The 15,000-nt window shown below is 47.7% G+C and overlaps 2 protein-coding genes across 3 annotated transcripts in view; both read right to left on the bottom strand.

The window, feature by feature from the left end:
* The window catches only part of LOC138614834 (transmembrane gamma-carboxyglutamic acid protein 3-like), a 10,048-nt gene extending 399 nt beyond the window's left edge, over positions 1-9,649 (bottom strand). Inside the window, exons 1-4 of the mRNA XM_069688420.1 lie at positions 9,248-9,649; positions 5,400-5,445; positions 3,724-3,884; positions 1-1,381 (exon numbers count right to left, since the gene is read on the bottom strand). The exon at positions 1-1,381 is cut by the window's left edge and continues 399 nt beyond it. Of these exons, the coding sequence (XP_069544521.1) occupies positions 833-1,381; positions 3,724-3,884; positions 5,400-5,409 (720 nt within the window). The 5' untranslated portion in view covers positions 5,410-5,445; positions 9,248-9,649 and the 3' untranslated portion in view covers positions 1-832. The remainder of the gene's footprint in view (positions 1,382-3,723; positions 3,885-5,399; positions 5,446-9,247) is intronic.
* Positions 9,650-9,863: 214 nt separating this feature from the next.
* Positions 9,864-13,942, bottom strand: LOC138614835 (protein ripply1-like). Of its 2 annotated transcripts, none has more exons than XM_069688422.1 (4): positions 13,744-13,942; positions 12,858-12,933; positions 12,058-12,131; positions 9,864-10,344 (listed from the first exon to the last, which is right to left on the bottom strand). In XM_069688422.1, the coding sequence occupies exons 1-4, from the start codon at positions 13,839-13,841 to the stop codon at positions 10,131-10,133; spliced, it is 462 nt and encodes a 153-aa protein (XP_069544523.1). In that variant the 5' UTR covers positions 13,842-13,942; the 3' UTR covers positions 9,864-10,130. The 2 variants fall into 2 exon arrangements, with proteins under 2 accessions (XP_069544523.1, XP_069544522.1); XM_069688421.1 differs by having other exon boundaries at positions 9,864-10,356.
* Positions 13,943-15,000: the final 1,058 nt, after the last annotated feature.

The raw sequence follows: 15,000 nt of genomic DNA on the forward strand, positions 1-15,000 counted from the left end.
GGACATTTGGCAACACATCCACTGTGTGTGAGGGTTTAGTACTAAGAACTCGGTGACCTCTGTGTTTGTCTTCCTGAGGCAGATATTAAATGAAGTCTGAGGTCCAGGAGAACTGAAGAACCGTCCCAGGAGACACGGTAGGGCTCTCTGGGTAGGAAGGTAGGTCAGCACTAAATGGTTAACATGTAAAGAGTGCAGCAGGTGTGTGGGCGTGGCCTGACACATTCAGGTAAAAAGTGGAATGATTTAATTATAAACACAGATTCAGCATCATGAATCTGTTGATCTCTTCCTTGTCTGACAAGTGTGCTTCACTTTTCATTCTACCTGTGAACACCCAACTTTCAGGTGATCTAAAGCAACAAGGAAGCAGGAGAACAACCATCTAAACAGCAACCTGCACTAACAGCTGTATGTACAGTTTACATAGTCAGGAAACAGCAGACTGTTGGCGGGAACCGTCCAGTCACAGCTGCTGGGTGGACCGTTAATGTCTCTGTGCTGTGCATGAACACCTGTCAGATACAAGCACCTCTCACAAGGGAGACAGGCCCCTCCTACATGTGAAACAGGCCCCTCCCACAGGTTAGGCCTTCTCTACACATGGTGATACGTTTGGTCCGGTCACAGCTGCAGCAGTGATGAAGTCACTGATTCCCAGTAAAATGAAAACAGAAGAAAAAAAGTACGTGATGTTCACAATGATCCGGGTGGTGCTCGGACTCATGATGGTGACCGGCTGCAGGCTGCAGGTTCATTTCAGGACTGAAACAAAGGTTCAGAAATGTGAATTAGAATCAGGCTGTAATCCTCCAGCAGCAGCAGCTCCGTCTCACTTCTCCTTGATGATCTCCTCATATTTGGGCGGAGGGTCGCTGTAGGACGGAGCGCATGTTTCATCACCGCTGCTCTCCAGGTGACCCGTCACCTCTTCGTAGGACGGAGGCGGCGTGGCGCCGGACAGCCGGGAGGCCACCGACAGAGAGGAGTCCTGGACATAGAGAGCCCGAGTGTTCTGCTGGTGGAGGCCGTGGGAGTCCGACTGAGCTCCGCCCCTCTCGGCGCCGTTCACCACCACGGCGGGATGAGAGCTGGACTCCTGGTGCGCGCTCTCCGAGGGCCCGCCGGTCTCCCGGTGCACCAGAATGCGCGGCAGGCTGCGGGTGCTGCGGTTGTTGGCCAGGTAGCGGTTCTGGGTATAGGCGGGCCGCCGGCGGGTGGCCTTCTGAAGCTGGCACCTCCAGAGGAGGAAGAGGCCGATGATGACGAGCAGGGCCACGCCCAGCAGAGGGACCACCATGTAGACGGTGTCGGCCCGCTCGGCCCGCCCCTCGCCGTTGCTGCTCACTGTGTAGATACTGCGGGTCTTCCAGAACTCCATCTGGACAGGAAGAAGAGGGCGTTTAACATGTTTAGAAACCAGCTTCACTTCACGGCTCTTCATGTGTTTCAGAGTCCGACTGAAACCAGAACCTCCAGTCAGGAGGAGGAGAGGTTTGATTGTACAGTAAACACACATCCAACCTGTGTTGAGAAGATTCTGTTTCCTAAAGGAGGTTTCAATAAGTCAGACTTAAGTTACCATGGAAACGCCTGTTTTCAGTTGTTTTCCTTCATGCTACAATCAATTGACAGTTACAGTCACTTCAGAATATCTTTTATCAGGTTTTATTTATTATGTTCAAAGAACTGTTATCATTTTATTTGTTTAATTATTATTTTTCAACAGTTTTCATTTCTTGTGTGCTTTTACATTTACCACATGAACCTTATTTTACCTCTTAGATCTGACCAGTAATCTGAGGATCACTGAGTCTGAACTAATTGATTAGGTTTGATTGATGGAGTCATGTAGGAGGTGTAGTGAGTGCAGCAGCAGCTTCAGTTCCTGTCTTTCTCACCACGAACCTCCTCTCTGGGACTCCTTCATGACACCTCTCTGACTTCCTGACCAACCTGAGGGCTGCTACAAAAAAGCACATCTTATTTTGAAAATCCTGTATTAAGTTAACCACATACTGAACCGCTCTCATTTATTTCATGACTTTGAAACACAAACTTAATGCATCAATTCACAGAGATGAAGACAGGCAGGTTGAGGAGGAGCAAAGACACTCCAGTACAGTACATTATACCTATAATGATGGAAATAATACATCATTCATAAATAATAAGTCGATGCTGAGGCAGATGCTGAGGGTTCGTCCTGTTAAAGGGAGTTTTTCCTCTCAGCTGTCACTCGTTGAACTGTTGGGTTTCTCTTTATATAACTGTAAAGTGTCCTGAAAAAAAACTTTGTTGTGATTTGGTGCTGAATTTAAAAAAAGAGAAGAAGACGTGAGGTTTACTGGGTTGGATGGTGGATATTAGTGACGCACTGATTGTTTACTTTGGTGATGTTAAATCAACATAAACTATTTATGGATGATGAACACAAACACTTTGCTTTGATATAAAGTTATTTAAATTAGATTTAATAAGGTAAATTGAACTGTCTGATTATGTGTGGTTTGACATCCAGACATATAATTTAATTGCAGCACCGTGCTGGTTAGTTTACATGTTTCCTGAAGATGACCTGAAGATAACCTGAAGATGACCTATAGATGACCTGAAGATAACCTGAAGATGACCTGTAGATGACCTGAAGATGACCTGTAGATGACCTGAAGATGACCTGAAGATAACCTGAAGATGACCTATAGATGACCTGAAGATGACCTGAAGATGACCTGTAGATGACCTGAAGATGACCAGGTCCCTGAATCACAGTCCTACACTCCAACTGGGTGACTGTAAACGCGTCCTGGAGGACATAGTTCCGTAGAACCTCCATGTTTAGAGCATGAAGAGCCTGGACTGTGAGCTGAATTGAGAAGGTGGGCTACATCATGTAAATATAAAATCACATTATGAATACGATAAATTGCAATCAATCTATTTCCGGTTCTCTGATCCTTCTCTGTGTATTTTGGGACTAAAGTGCTGATTCATGAGAACTCTTCTGTTTACGTGTTGTTGGAAACCTCCGATTCTTTTATAGTTTACAGTTCAAACATCAGCAGCTCAGAGAGGACGAGCTGGTTCTCCTCGTGGTTCTGCTGGTTCTCCTCATGGTTCTTCTGGTTCCTTCACTGGGTTTCATTCTACTGCCTCTCATTGAGCTTCATGTACGTCCGTGTTGTCTCGTCCTGGAGTCATGTGGTCCAACACGCTTATTTCCAACACGCAACAAACATGAGAGAATCAGTCATGTTAAATCCTAATGGAGGTCCAACACTTAACGATTATACAGTATATATAGAATATATACTACTACTACTACTACTACTACATAGAGAGTATATATCCCAGCAGTACTACTACACAGAGAGTATATATCCCAGCAGTACTACTACATAGAGGGTATATATCCCAGCAGTACTACTACATAGAGGGTATATATCCCATCAGTACTACTACACAGAGGGTATATATCCCAGCAATACTACTACATAGAGGGTATATATCCCATCAGTACTACTACACAGAGGGTATATATCCCAGCAGTACTATTACATTGATTGTGTACTACTAAATAGAGTGTGTGCACTCCATAGAGAGTGTGTACTACTACATACAGAGTGTGTATCAGCCGCTGCTCAGACATCCGGCAGGTGATGGAGGAGGTGGTGATCTGTAGGCTGTGATGTCATGGCTGTGATGTCACCATCGTGAACTCACCGTTTTCTCTTTGTTCTCGAACACCTCGTTGGCCTCCTCGAAGCTGCAGCTCTCCTCTCCACACTCCCTCTCGATGTTTCCCTGTCGCAGCTCCTCCAGGAAGCCGTTGGCTCGAGGAAAGCGCTTCAGGACGGAGTGAGCATCCCGACCATCCAGAAACGCTGCAACACAGGAACCCAACGGGTACAACGTCAGCACGGTCACAACCACAACATGTGTGGGTTCTAACCTGGAGGTTGTTCTGTGTTTGTGTGGGTTCTCCAGGTTCTCTGGGTTCTGCGGGTTCTCCGGGTTCTCAGAGTTCTCCAGGTTTCACAGGTTCTCCAGGTTCTGCGGGTTCTCTGGGTTCTCAGAGTTCTCTGGGTTCTCCAGGTTTTACAGGTTCTCCAGGTTGTGTGGGTTCTCCGGGTTCTCAAGAGTTCTCCGGGTTCTCCAGGTTCTCAGAGCTCTCCAGGTTTTCCAGGTTCTTTGGGTTCTCCAGGTTCTCAGCGAGTTCTCTAGGTTCTCCAGGTTTTACAGGTTCTCTGGGTTCTGCGGGTTCTCCAGGTTCTCAGAGTTCTCCAGGTTTTACAGGTTCTCAGGGCTCTGCGGGTTCTCCAGGCTCTCAGAGTTCTCCAGGTTCTCCGGGTTCTCTAGGTTTTACAGGTTCTGCGGGTTCTCCAGGTTTTACAGGTTCTCCGGGTTCTCCAGGTTCCCTCCACCATCCAGAGACGTGACTGTCAGGTTGATGGCTGATTGTAACTTATGACTGAGTGTGAATGGTTGTGTGTCTGTGTGACCTGTCCAGGTGTACTCCACCTTCAACCACAGTCAGCTCGATAGGCTCCGCCCCCTGTGATTCAGTTTCACTGTCCTCCACCGTCCGAAGCTCATTTACCTCCGACACAGTGCAGACATCCTCAATCCATCCATCAGGATGTTTAACATTTCAAGCGATGGTTTGTCAGGAGAGGAAATAAATCTGGTTGCTACACGCTTCAACAATGTCTTTGTGGAAGACAGATTTGGAGCATGTATGTTTCTCTGGTGCTTAATATCATATTTGTAAAGAGCTACAAAATCAGACAGTAAAGAACATTTACATTAATAATAAAATGTTTGGCAGCATGTGTAAAAGGGCTCTCGTCTGTGACAGGTCATTCATCTATCGGCCACCAGGTGGAGCAGCGGCTGCATCAGTCCCCTTAAATCCTGGCAGACATCAGACATCCTCATTGTTGTGATCCTCAAAGCTGACTTGTCCACGAAAACAGAAACTTGACGTGCTGGAGGGTTTCACTCGCTCATGGAGAAGCACCTGAGCAGCAGTTTCATCCAATCAGAGAGAAGGTAGAGACCTCCACCAGCTGTAATGAGTCCAGAGGAACGACCCACCCTGAACATCACATGATCCTATCAACGGTCCTCTGAGGGTTTCTGATCACTTCCTCTATGGGGGGGGGGGGGGTGTGTGTGTGTGTGTGTGTGTGTGTGTGTGTGTGGCTCAGTTGGTAGAGTGGGTTGCACATTAATCAGAAGGTTGGTGGTTCAATCCCCAGCTCCTCCTGTCCACATGCCAAAGTGTCCTTGAGCAAGACACTGAACCCTAAATTGCTCTCGATGGTGAACCATCGGTGTGTTGTAAGTCACTTTGGATAAAAGCGTCAGCTAAATGTAATATAATAATGTGTGTTTACCTGCAGCCATGCTCCTGACCTACTCCCACGGTGTCAGAGTGCAGACCTGCAGGAGGAACAAGGATAAAAGGACACACTGAACGTTATGAGCAGCCATCAGGCTCCTCTGAGGACAGGAAGAGGAACTCTGACATCATTCCTGAAGCACAGTTCATCCAGACCATAATAGAAGAGGAGAGCCAGAAGGAACATGCTCGGTCCCAAACTGACCATGACCTTCCTCACCTGAAGCATCTGCCTCTCTCCTCTTCTTATTATTATGTGCAAAGATTTATCACATATTTAACACATATTATATGATATGATATCTTATATGATATTATATTATATCTTATATTATATGATATCTCATATTATATTATATGATATCTTATATTATATGATATGATATGATGTGATATATTATATTATATTATAAAAGCAAGTACAGAGTTTCAGTTGGTGCACGTCACTGCTCTAAAATATTAGTTTGTATGTGCAGGGGATCTGTAGCAAATATAGGCTACTATAAATATAGATGGAGAGGGATGGAGGGTGGGGGGTTTCCATGGCAACACAGAAAGAGATAGTGGAGGCTCTGAATCTAGACCATATTGAAATAATTAGGTTGGAGGTAGAGGATATGAAGGAAACTAAAGACTGCTGAGTCCTGTCTCACACACACACTCACACACACACTCACACACACACACACACACACACACACACACACACACACACACACACACACACACACACACACACACACACACACACACACACACACACACACACACACACACACACACACACACACACACACACACACACACACACACACACACACACACACACACACACACACACACACACACACACACTCACACACACACACACACACACACACACACACACACACACACACACACACACACACACACACACACACACACACACACACACACACACACACACACACACACACACACACACACACACACACACACACACTCAGACACACACACACACACACACACACACACACACACACACACACACACACACACACACACACACACACACACACACACACACACACACACACACACACACACACACACACACACACACACACACACACACACACACACACACACACACACACACACACACACACACACACACACACACACACACACACACACACACACACACACACACACACACACACACACACACACACACACACACACACACACACACACACACACACACACACACACACACACACACACACACACACACACACACACACACACACACACACACACACACACACACACACACACACACACACACACACACACACACACACACACACACACACACACACACACACACACACACACACACACACACACACACACACACACACACACACACACACACACACACACACACACACACACACACACACACACACACACACACACACACACACACACACACACACACACACACACACACACACACACACACACACACACACACTCAGACACACACACACACACACACACACACACAGACACACACACACACACACACACACACACACACACACACACACACACACACACACACACACACACACACACACACACACACACACACACACACACACACACACACACACACACACACACACTCACACACACACACACACACACACACACACACACACACACACACACACACACACACACACACACACACACACACACACACACACACACACACACACACACACACACACACACACACACACACACACACACACACACACACACACACACACACACACACACACACACACACACACACACACACACACACACACACACACACACACACACACACACACACACACACACACACACACACACACACACACACACACACACACACACACACACACACACACACACACACACACACACACACACACACACACACACACACACACACACACACACACACACACACACACACACACACACACACACACACACACACACACACACACACACACACACACACACACACACACACACACACACACACACACACACACACACACACACACACACACACACACACACACACACACACACACACACACACACACACACACACACACACACACACACACACACACACACACACACACACACACACACACACACACACACACACACACACACACACACACACACTCAGACACACACACACACACACACACACACACACACACACACACACACACACACACACACACACACACACACACACACACACACACACACACACACACACACACACACACACACACACACACACACACACACACACACACACACACACACACACACACACACACACACACACACACACACACACACACACACACACACACACACACACACACACACACACACACACACACACACACACACACACACACACACACACACACACACACACACACACACACACACACACACACACACACACACACACACACACACACACACACACACACACACACACACACACACACACACACACACACACACACACACACACACACACACACACACACACACACACACACACACACACACACACACACACACACACACACACACACACACACACACACACACACACACACACACACACACACACACACACACACACACACACACACACACACACACACACACACACACACACACACACACACACACACACACACACACACACACACACACACACACACACACACACACACACACACACACACTCAGACACACACACACACACACACACACACACACACACACACACACACACACACACACACACACACACACACACACACACACACACACACACACACACACACACACACACACACACACACACACACACACACACACACACACACACACACTCAGACACACACACACACACACACACACACACACACACACACACACACACACACACACACACACACACACACACACACACACACACTCACACACACACACACACACACACACACACACACACACACACACACACACACACACACACACACACACACACACACACACACACACACACACACACACACACACACACACACACACACACACACACACACACACACACACACACACACACACACACACACACACACACACACACACACACACACACACACACACTCACACACACACACACACACACACACACACACACACACACACACACACACACACACACACACACACACACACACACACACACACACACACACACACACACACACACACACACACACACACACACACACACACACACACACACACACACACACACACACACACACACACACACACACACACACACACACACACACACACACACACACACACACACACACACACACACACACTCAGACACACACTCACACACACACACACACACACACACACACACACACACACACACACACACACACACACACACACACACACACACACACACACACACACCGTAGTAACACCCTAACTGAAGCGTCTCTGTGTCTCCAACGATCATCTCTATAACTACATTTGGAAAATTCATAATCAAGACTCATGTTGACTTTCAGTCATTTTCTATCCCACGGCACATGCCGACACCTGAACGTCTCATTGTAAAAACCTCCTCCTGCTTCCGCATAAAGTCTTAATTGCCCTTGTAGCCGATCAGCTGTTGTCTCGCCCCTGCTAGAAGAAAGGATGGATGAATCTTCTTACCCTCTCTCCGCTGCTTAACTGCATTTTCCCGTCCATCTCCGACTCCTCCAACCTCCCACCGAGCCACTGAAGTCACCAGGAGGCTGACGTCTTCGCGAGCCAATGAGAGAGGAGGATTCCCAGGGACTAGCCAATCACAGCGCCGGCGTGTGTGTTTGGTGACGTCGGGAAGGGGGCGGGTCTGTCGTATTGCGAGAAGAAAGGAGAAGTGAAGATGACGACACGGAGGTCTGCCTGGCTGGAGGCTTTCCTCATCAATGTCGGGCTTTTAGCTCGCGACTGTCAGGCGGTAGATCTCAGATGTTCCGGTCGTCAGTCTGAGGACGGAGACGGAGTCCACTCAGCCGGTACCGGTCAGCCTCCGACAGCCACACCTTCAGCACCAAAACTCAGCTTCCCGGCATCCCCGGCCCGCACGCGCTCACGTGCCCGGTGACAAAACATAAGTCCGTGATGACGTTGTTCTTCTACCGGCCAGGTGTTCTCCTCCTCGTTCACAGCTGACCGATGAGCAGGGCAGGGCTTCAGTTCAAATATGAAATACAGATAAACACTTCACCATATCAGCTTTTCAAATATATATATATATATATCAAATAATGAAGTAATGCAATGATCACAGGATTTGACAAAATCTTTATTTTTATTTGTTTATACAAGCTGAGTTCTTGTTGTGTTTCATCAAAGTATAAAAGATAAGTCAACATAAATATGTATAAATTATGTATCTGTACATTTACATTGTATTTACAGCGTCCGACCCAACATGGGAGAACAGAACCAGGCTGTCCGTCAGGAAGCTGCTGCAGGGGGATGACTGACAGCAGCACGCCTCCCCCCCCCCCAGTCTGTCATCGTTTCACAGCAGGAGGTTCGCTGGCACTCAGTTGTAGGAGGTGAAACAAGCCGTCTGTTTGAGACACTCCTCGGAGTCCCCGTCTTCCTCCCAGTCCTCCTCCCAGTCCTCCTCCTCCTCCTCGTCTTCACTGTTGGACTCGCTGTAGAAGCTGATGGTCGCCTGAACCGGAAAGTTCCTCAGTAAGACGTCTCCGTCGCTGTACAGGTAGTCAAAGGACTTGGACCTGGGCCAGAACAGCCTGATGGAGACACTGTCAGTCAGGTGACCATGATGACTCATCAGTCAGGTGATCATGATGACTCATCAGTCAGGTGACCATGATGACTCATCAGACTGTTATCAGTCAGGTGATCATGATGACTCAGTCAGGTGATCATGATGACTGTTATCAGTCAGGTGATCATGATGACTCATCAGACTGTTATCAGTCAGGTGATCATGATGACTCATCAGACTGTTATCAGTCAGGTGATCATGATGACTCATCAGACTGTTATCAGTCAGGTGACCATGATGACTCATCAGACTGTTATCAGTCAGGTGATCATGATGACTCATCAGACTGTTATCAGTCAGGTGATCATGATGACTCATCAGTCAGGTGATCATGATGACTCATCAGACTGTTATCAGTCAAGTGACCATGATGACTCATCAGACTGTTATCAGTCAGGTGACCATGATGACTCATCAGTCAGGTGACCATGATGACTCATCAGTCAGGTGACCATGATGACTCATCAGTCAGGTGATCATGATGACTCATCAGTCAGGTGATCATGATGACTCATCAGACTGTTATCAGTCAAGTGACCATGATGACTCATCAGACTGTTATCAGTCAGGTGATCATGATGACTCATCAGACTGTTATCAGTCAGGTGATCATGATGACTCATCAGACTGTTATCAGTCAGGTGACCATGATGACTCATCAGACTGTTATCAGTCAGGTGACCATGATGACTCATCAGTCAGGTGACCATGATGACTCATCAGTCAGGTGACCATGATGACTCATCAGACTGTTATCAGTCAGGTGACCATGATGACTCATCAGACTGTTATCAGTCAGGTGACCATGATGACTCATCAGTCAGGTGATCATGATGACTCATCAGTCAGGTGATCCATGATGACTGTTATCAGTCAGGTGACCATGATGACTCATCAGTCAGGTGACCATGATGACTCATCAGTCAGGTGATCATGATGACTCATCAGACTGTTATCAGTCAGGTGATCATGATGACTCATCAGACTGTTATCAGTCAGGTGACCATGATGACTCATCAGTCAGGTGACCATGATGACTCATCAGTCAGGTGACCATGATGACTCATCAGTCAGGTGACCATGATGACTCATCAGACTGTTATCAGTCAGGTGACCATGATGACTCATCAGACTGTTATCAGTCAGGTGATCATGATGACTCATCAGACTGTTATCAGTCAGGTGACCATGATGACTCATCAGACTGTTATCAGTCAGGTGACCATGATGACTCATCAGACTGTTATCAGTCAGGTGACCATGATGACTCATCAGTCAGGTGACCATGATGACTCATCAGACTGTTATCAGTCAGGTGACCATGATGACTCATCAGTCAGGTGACCATGATGACTCATCAGACTGTTATCAGTCAGGTGATCATGATGACTCATCAGTCAGGTGATCATGATGACTCATCAGACTGTTATCAGTCAGGTGACCATGATGACTCATCAGACTGTTATCAGTCAGGTGACCATGATGACTCATCAGTCAGGTGATCATGATGACTCATCAGACTGTTATCAGTCAGGTGATCATGATGACTCATCAGTCAGGTGATCATGATGACTCATCAGACTGTTATCAGTCAGGTGACCATGATGACTCGTCAGACTGTTATCAGTCAGGTGATCATGATGACTCATCAGACCGGTCTAATGCTCACACTGACCTCACAGGGTGCTGGAAGACCTCAGCTTTCCCATCCGAGGACAAGGAGCCGGGGACGGACGGTCTGGAGTCGGGCTGAGGGAGGAGACACAGCCAGGGTCAGTCCATGTTGTCTCTGAGCACATCCAGGCTCAGAGGACAGGAGGACAAGAGGAAAGGAGAAGAGGAGGAGAGTAGGACAAGAGGAGAGTAGGACAAGAGGACAGGAGGAGAGGAGGACGAGAAGAGAGGAGGGTAGGACAGGAGGATAGGGGGACAAGAGGACAGGAGAAGAGGAGAGGAGGAGAAGAGGAGAGTAGGAGAGGAGGAAGAGAAGCATCAGAGAGCTGTTGGAGTTCTGATGATCCGGTGGACTGAAACTAAAACATCATGTGTTCACCAAGTCTTTCTATTTATATTTCCAGTCCAGGAGTCGGTCGGCTCCCTCTGACCACCTCCTCCCTCTTCTGTCCCCCCTCCTCCCTGTGTTTGGACATCTTTTCAAAGTGCTGCAGTTTCTGGGGACGATGAAGTTTTAGTTTCATTAAATTGTGGTGTGACTGATAAAATAAAAGCTGGTTTATACCAGACTCTGTTTTACCTGCCAGATGTCAGAGAGAAGAACTTCTGGTCAGCTGATGTTGAAAGTGTTGCATCATCTGCCCCCCCCCCCCCCTCAGAACATGTTTCAGTAGGAGAACAGCCTGCTTCACCTGCTGCACCAATAATACTCTTCTAGAGAGATGGAAAGTCCACAGGACAGTGTGTGTGTGTGTGTGTGTGTGCGTGCGCGCGTGTGTGTGTGTGTGTGTGTGGACTTACACAGGACAGTGCGTGTGGACATCCCTCATGTCCTCCTCTGCTGGACAACCACGGTCTCCACAGGGACGTCTGGCTGCTGGACGGGGACACATGAAATATACATCAGAACAAAACACATCTGGTTCATTACATATGATCCAAAACACACTCGGTAATATTCATTTCTTCAGACGTCTCAGGTTTCCTCTCAGCTCATTTCACACTATTCAAACTCAGAAATAGAAGATGGACGGACTCTGATTCATGTGCAGCTCATTAAACATAAACTCCACTCAGATCCATCAGAGCCTCTCTGAGTCACTGAGGACTTCCTGCTTCCTGTTCTACCTGCAGATACACATGAACACACACCTGAGGACACCTGAGGAGGGTTTAGTATCTGGAAGCTCTGCACAGTTTCAGTCCTTCCAGTTACTGAGGAGGTTCGTACCATGAAGTCTGGTTAGTGATGACGTCACCCCGGTGCGTCTCCTCCAGGTGAAACAGTTTGGGTTGAGAACACACTTCACAGCTGTAGCCGTCGCCTAGCAACCATCCGGACTTTAAGTCCTCTTCTACAGGATGTTGTGTATGAACACACTGATGGACTACACGCAGCGTGTTTCAGTGTGAAGGAGGCTGAAGTCAGACATGTTAGTTAAAACACCTCCTCTTCATTATCATCATCTTCTTCATCACCTTCTTGTTTCAAATCTTTGACCACCAGCAAGTGAAAATGTTTCCATTTCTTTGATCAAATGAAACATTTTCTGACATCAAAGTGACTAAAATCTGTATTTTCCGTTACAAAGTGTCGGGTGATGAGATGAAACCGAGCCGGTACCGAGAAGGTGGGAATGGATCTGCAGAGATGAAGACATCGATCCACCATCAGAGCGGTGCCTACCTGCTGGTACTGTCCGACCTGCTGGTACTGTCCGACCTGCTGCTCCACCGAGCTGCACCGAGGGACGGCTGCTGGAGGACCACGCACGCGGAACTCATTCTTCCCGCCGAGATAACGTTTTAATGACGAACCGGGTCTGTCGCAGGACTGCAGCTCTGTTCCGTCTGGAACCGAAGAGCTGACTGAGGAAGAGTCGGTCCGGCAGCAGAGAGAGGGCTTTATAAAGCTGCAGGGCGCCGGGGGGGGGGGGGGGAGGGGGCTGCAGTTGGTGGACCCCCACCTCCCCTGCCCTCCTGACAAATGTCAAACATATGTCGGGCTCGCTAACTGGTTAATAGACAGAAGGTCAACCAGAAGCAGAACCAAACTGTTAGAGGAACTCATCCTTCAGTGGTGAGTTATTAAAACTGAGAAAGATAAAGTATTGACAGGTGAATCTATATCTATTTATCTTTATATATATATATATATAGAGAGAGATATCTATCTATATATAGATATAGATATCTATCTATCTGAGATATATTTATATATATATATAGATATCTACACTGCTCCAAAAAATAAAGGGAACACTTAAACAACACATCCTAGATCTCAATGAATGAAATCTTCCAGTTCAAATCTTGATTCATCACATAGTGGAATGTGTTGAGAACAAAATAACATCAGAATGATCAATGGAAATCAGAATCATTATCCATGGAGGTCTGGATTCAGAATCATACTCCAAATAAAAGTGGACAAATCAGATCACAGGCTGATCCAACTTCTGTGGAGATTCCTGAAGACAAGTCCAAATGAGTCTCAGTGGTGTGTGTCCTCCACGTGCCTGTATCACTCCCTACAACGCCTGGGCATGCTCCTGATGAGACCACGGATGTTCTCCTGAGGGATCTCCTCCCAGACCCGGATCAAAGCATCGGTCCACTCCCGGACAGTCTGCGGTGGACGTGGCGTCGGCGGACGGAACGAGACGCGATGTCCCGGATGTGCCGGATTGGATTCGGGTCTGGGGGACGGGCGGGCCGGTCCGGAGCATCGATGCCTTCATCGTGCAGGAACTGCTGACACACTCCAGCCACATGAGGCCGAGCATTGTCCTGCATCAGAAGAACCCAGGACCCGCTGCACCAGCAGATGGTCTTCAACGGGTCTGAGGATCTCATCCCGGGACCTAATGGCAGTCAGGGTACCTCTGGCTAGCACACGGAGGGCTGCGCTGCCCTCCGAAGAAACGCCTCCCCAGACCGTCGC

The sequence above is a fragment of the Brachyistius frenatus genome, unplaced genomic scaffold, assembly GCF_029030835.1.
Source record: "Brachyistius frenatus isolate BFR_SWC_R1_liver_20210118 unplaced genomic scaffold, ASM2903083v1 Contig_588, whole genome shotgun sequence".
Classification (NCBI taxonomy): domain Eukaryota; kingdom Metazoa; phylum Chordata; class Actinopteri; family Embiotocidae; genus Brachyistius; species Brachyistius frenatus.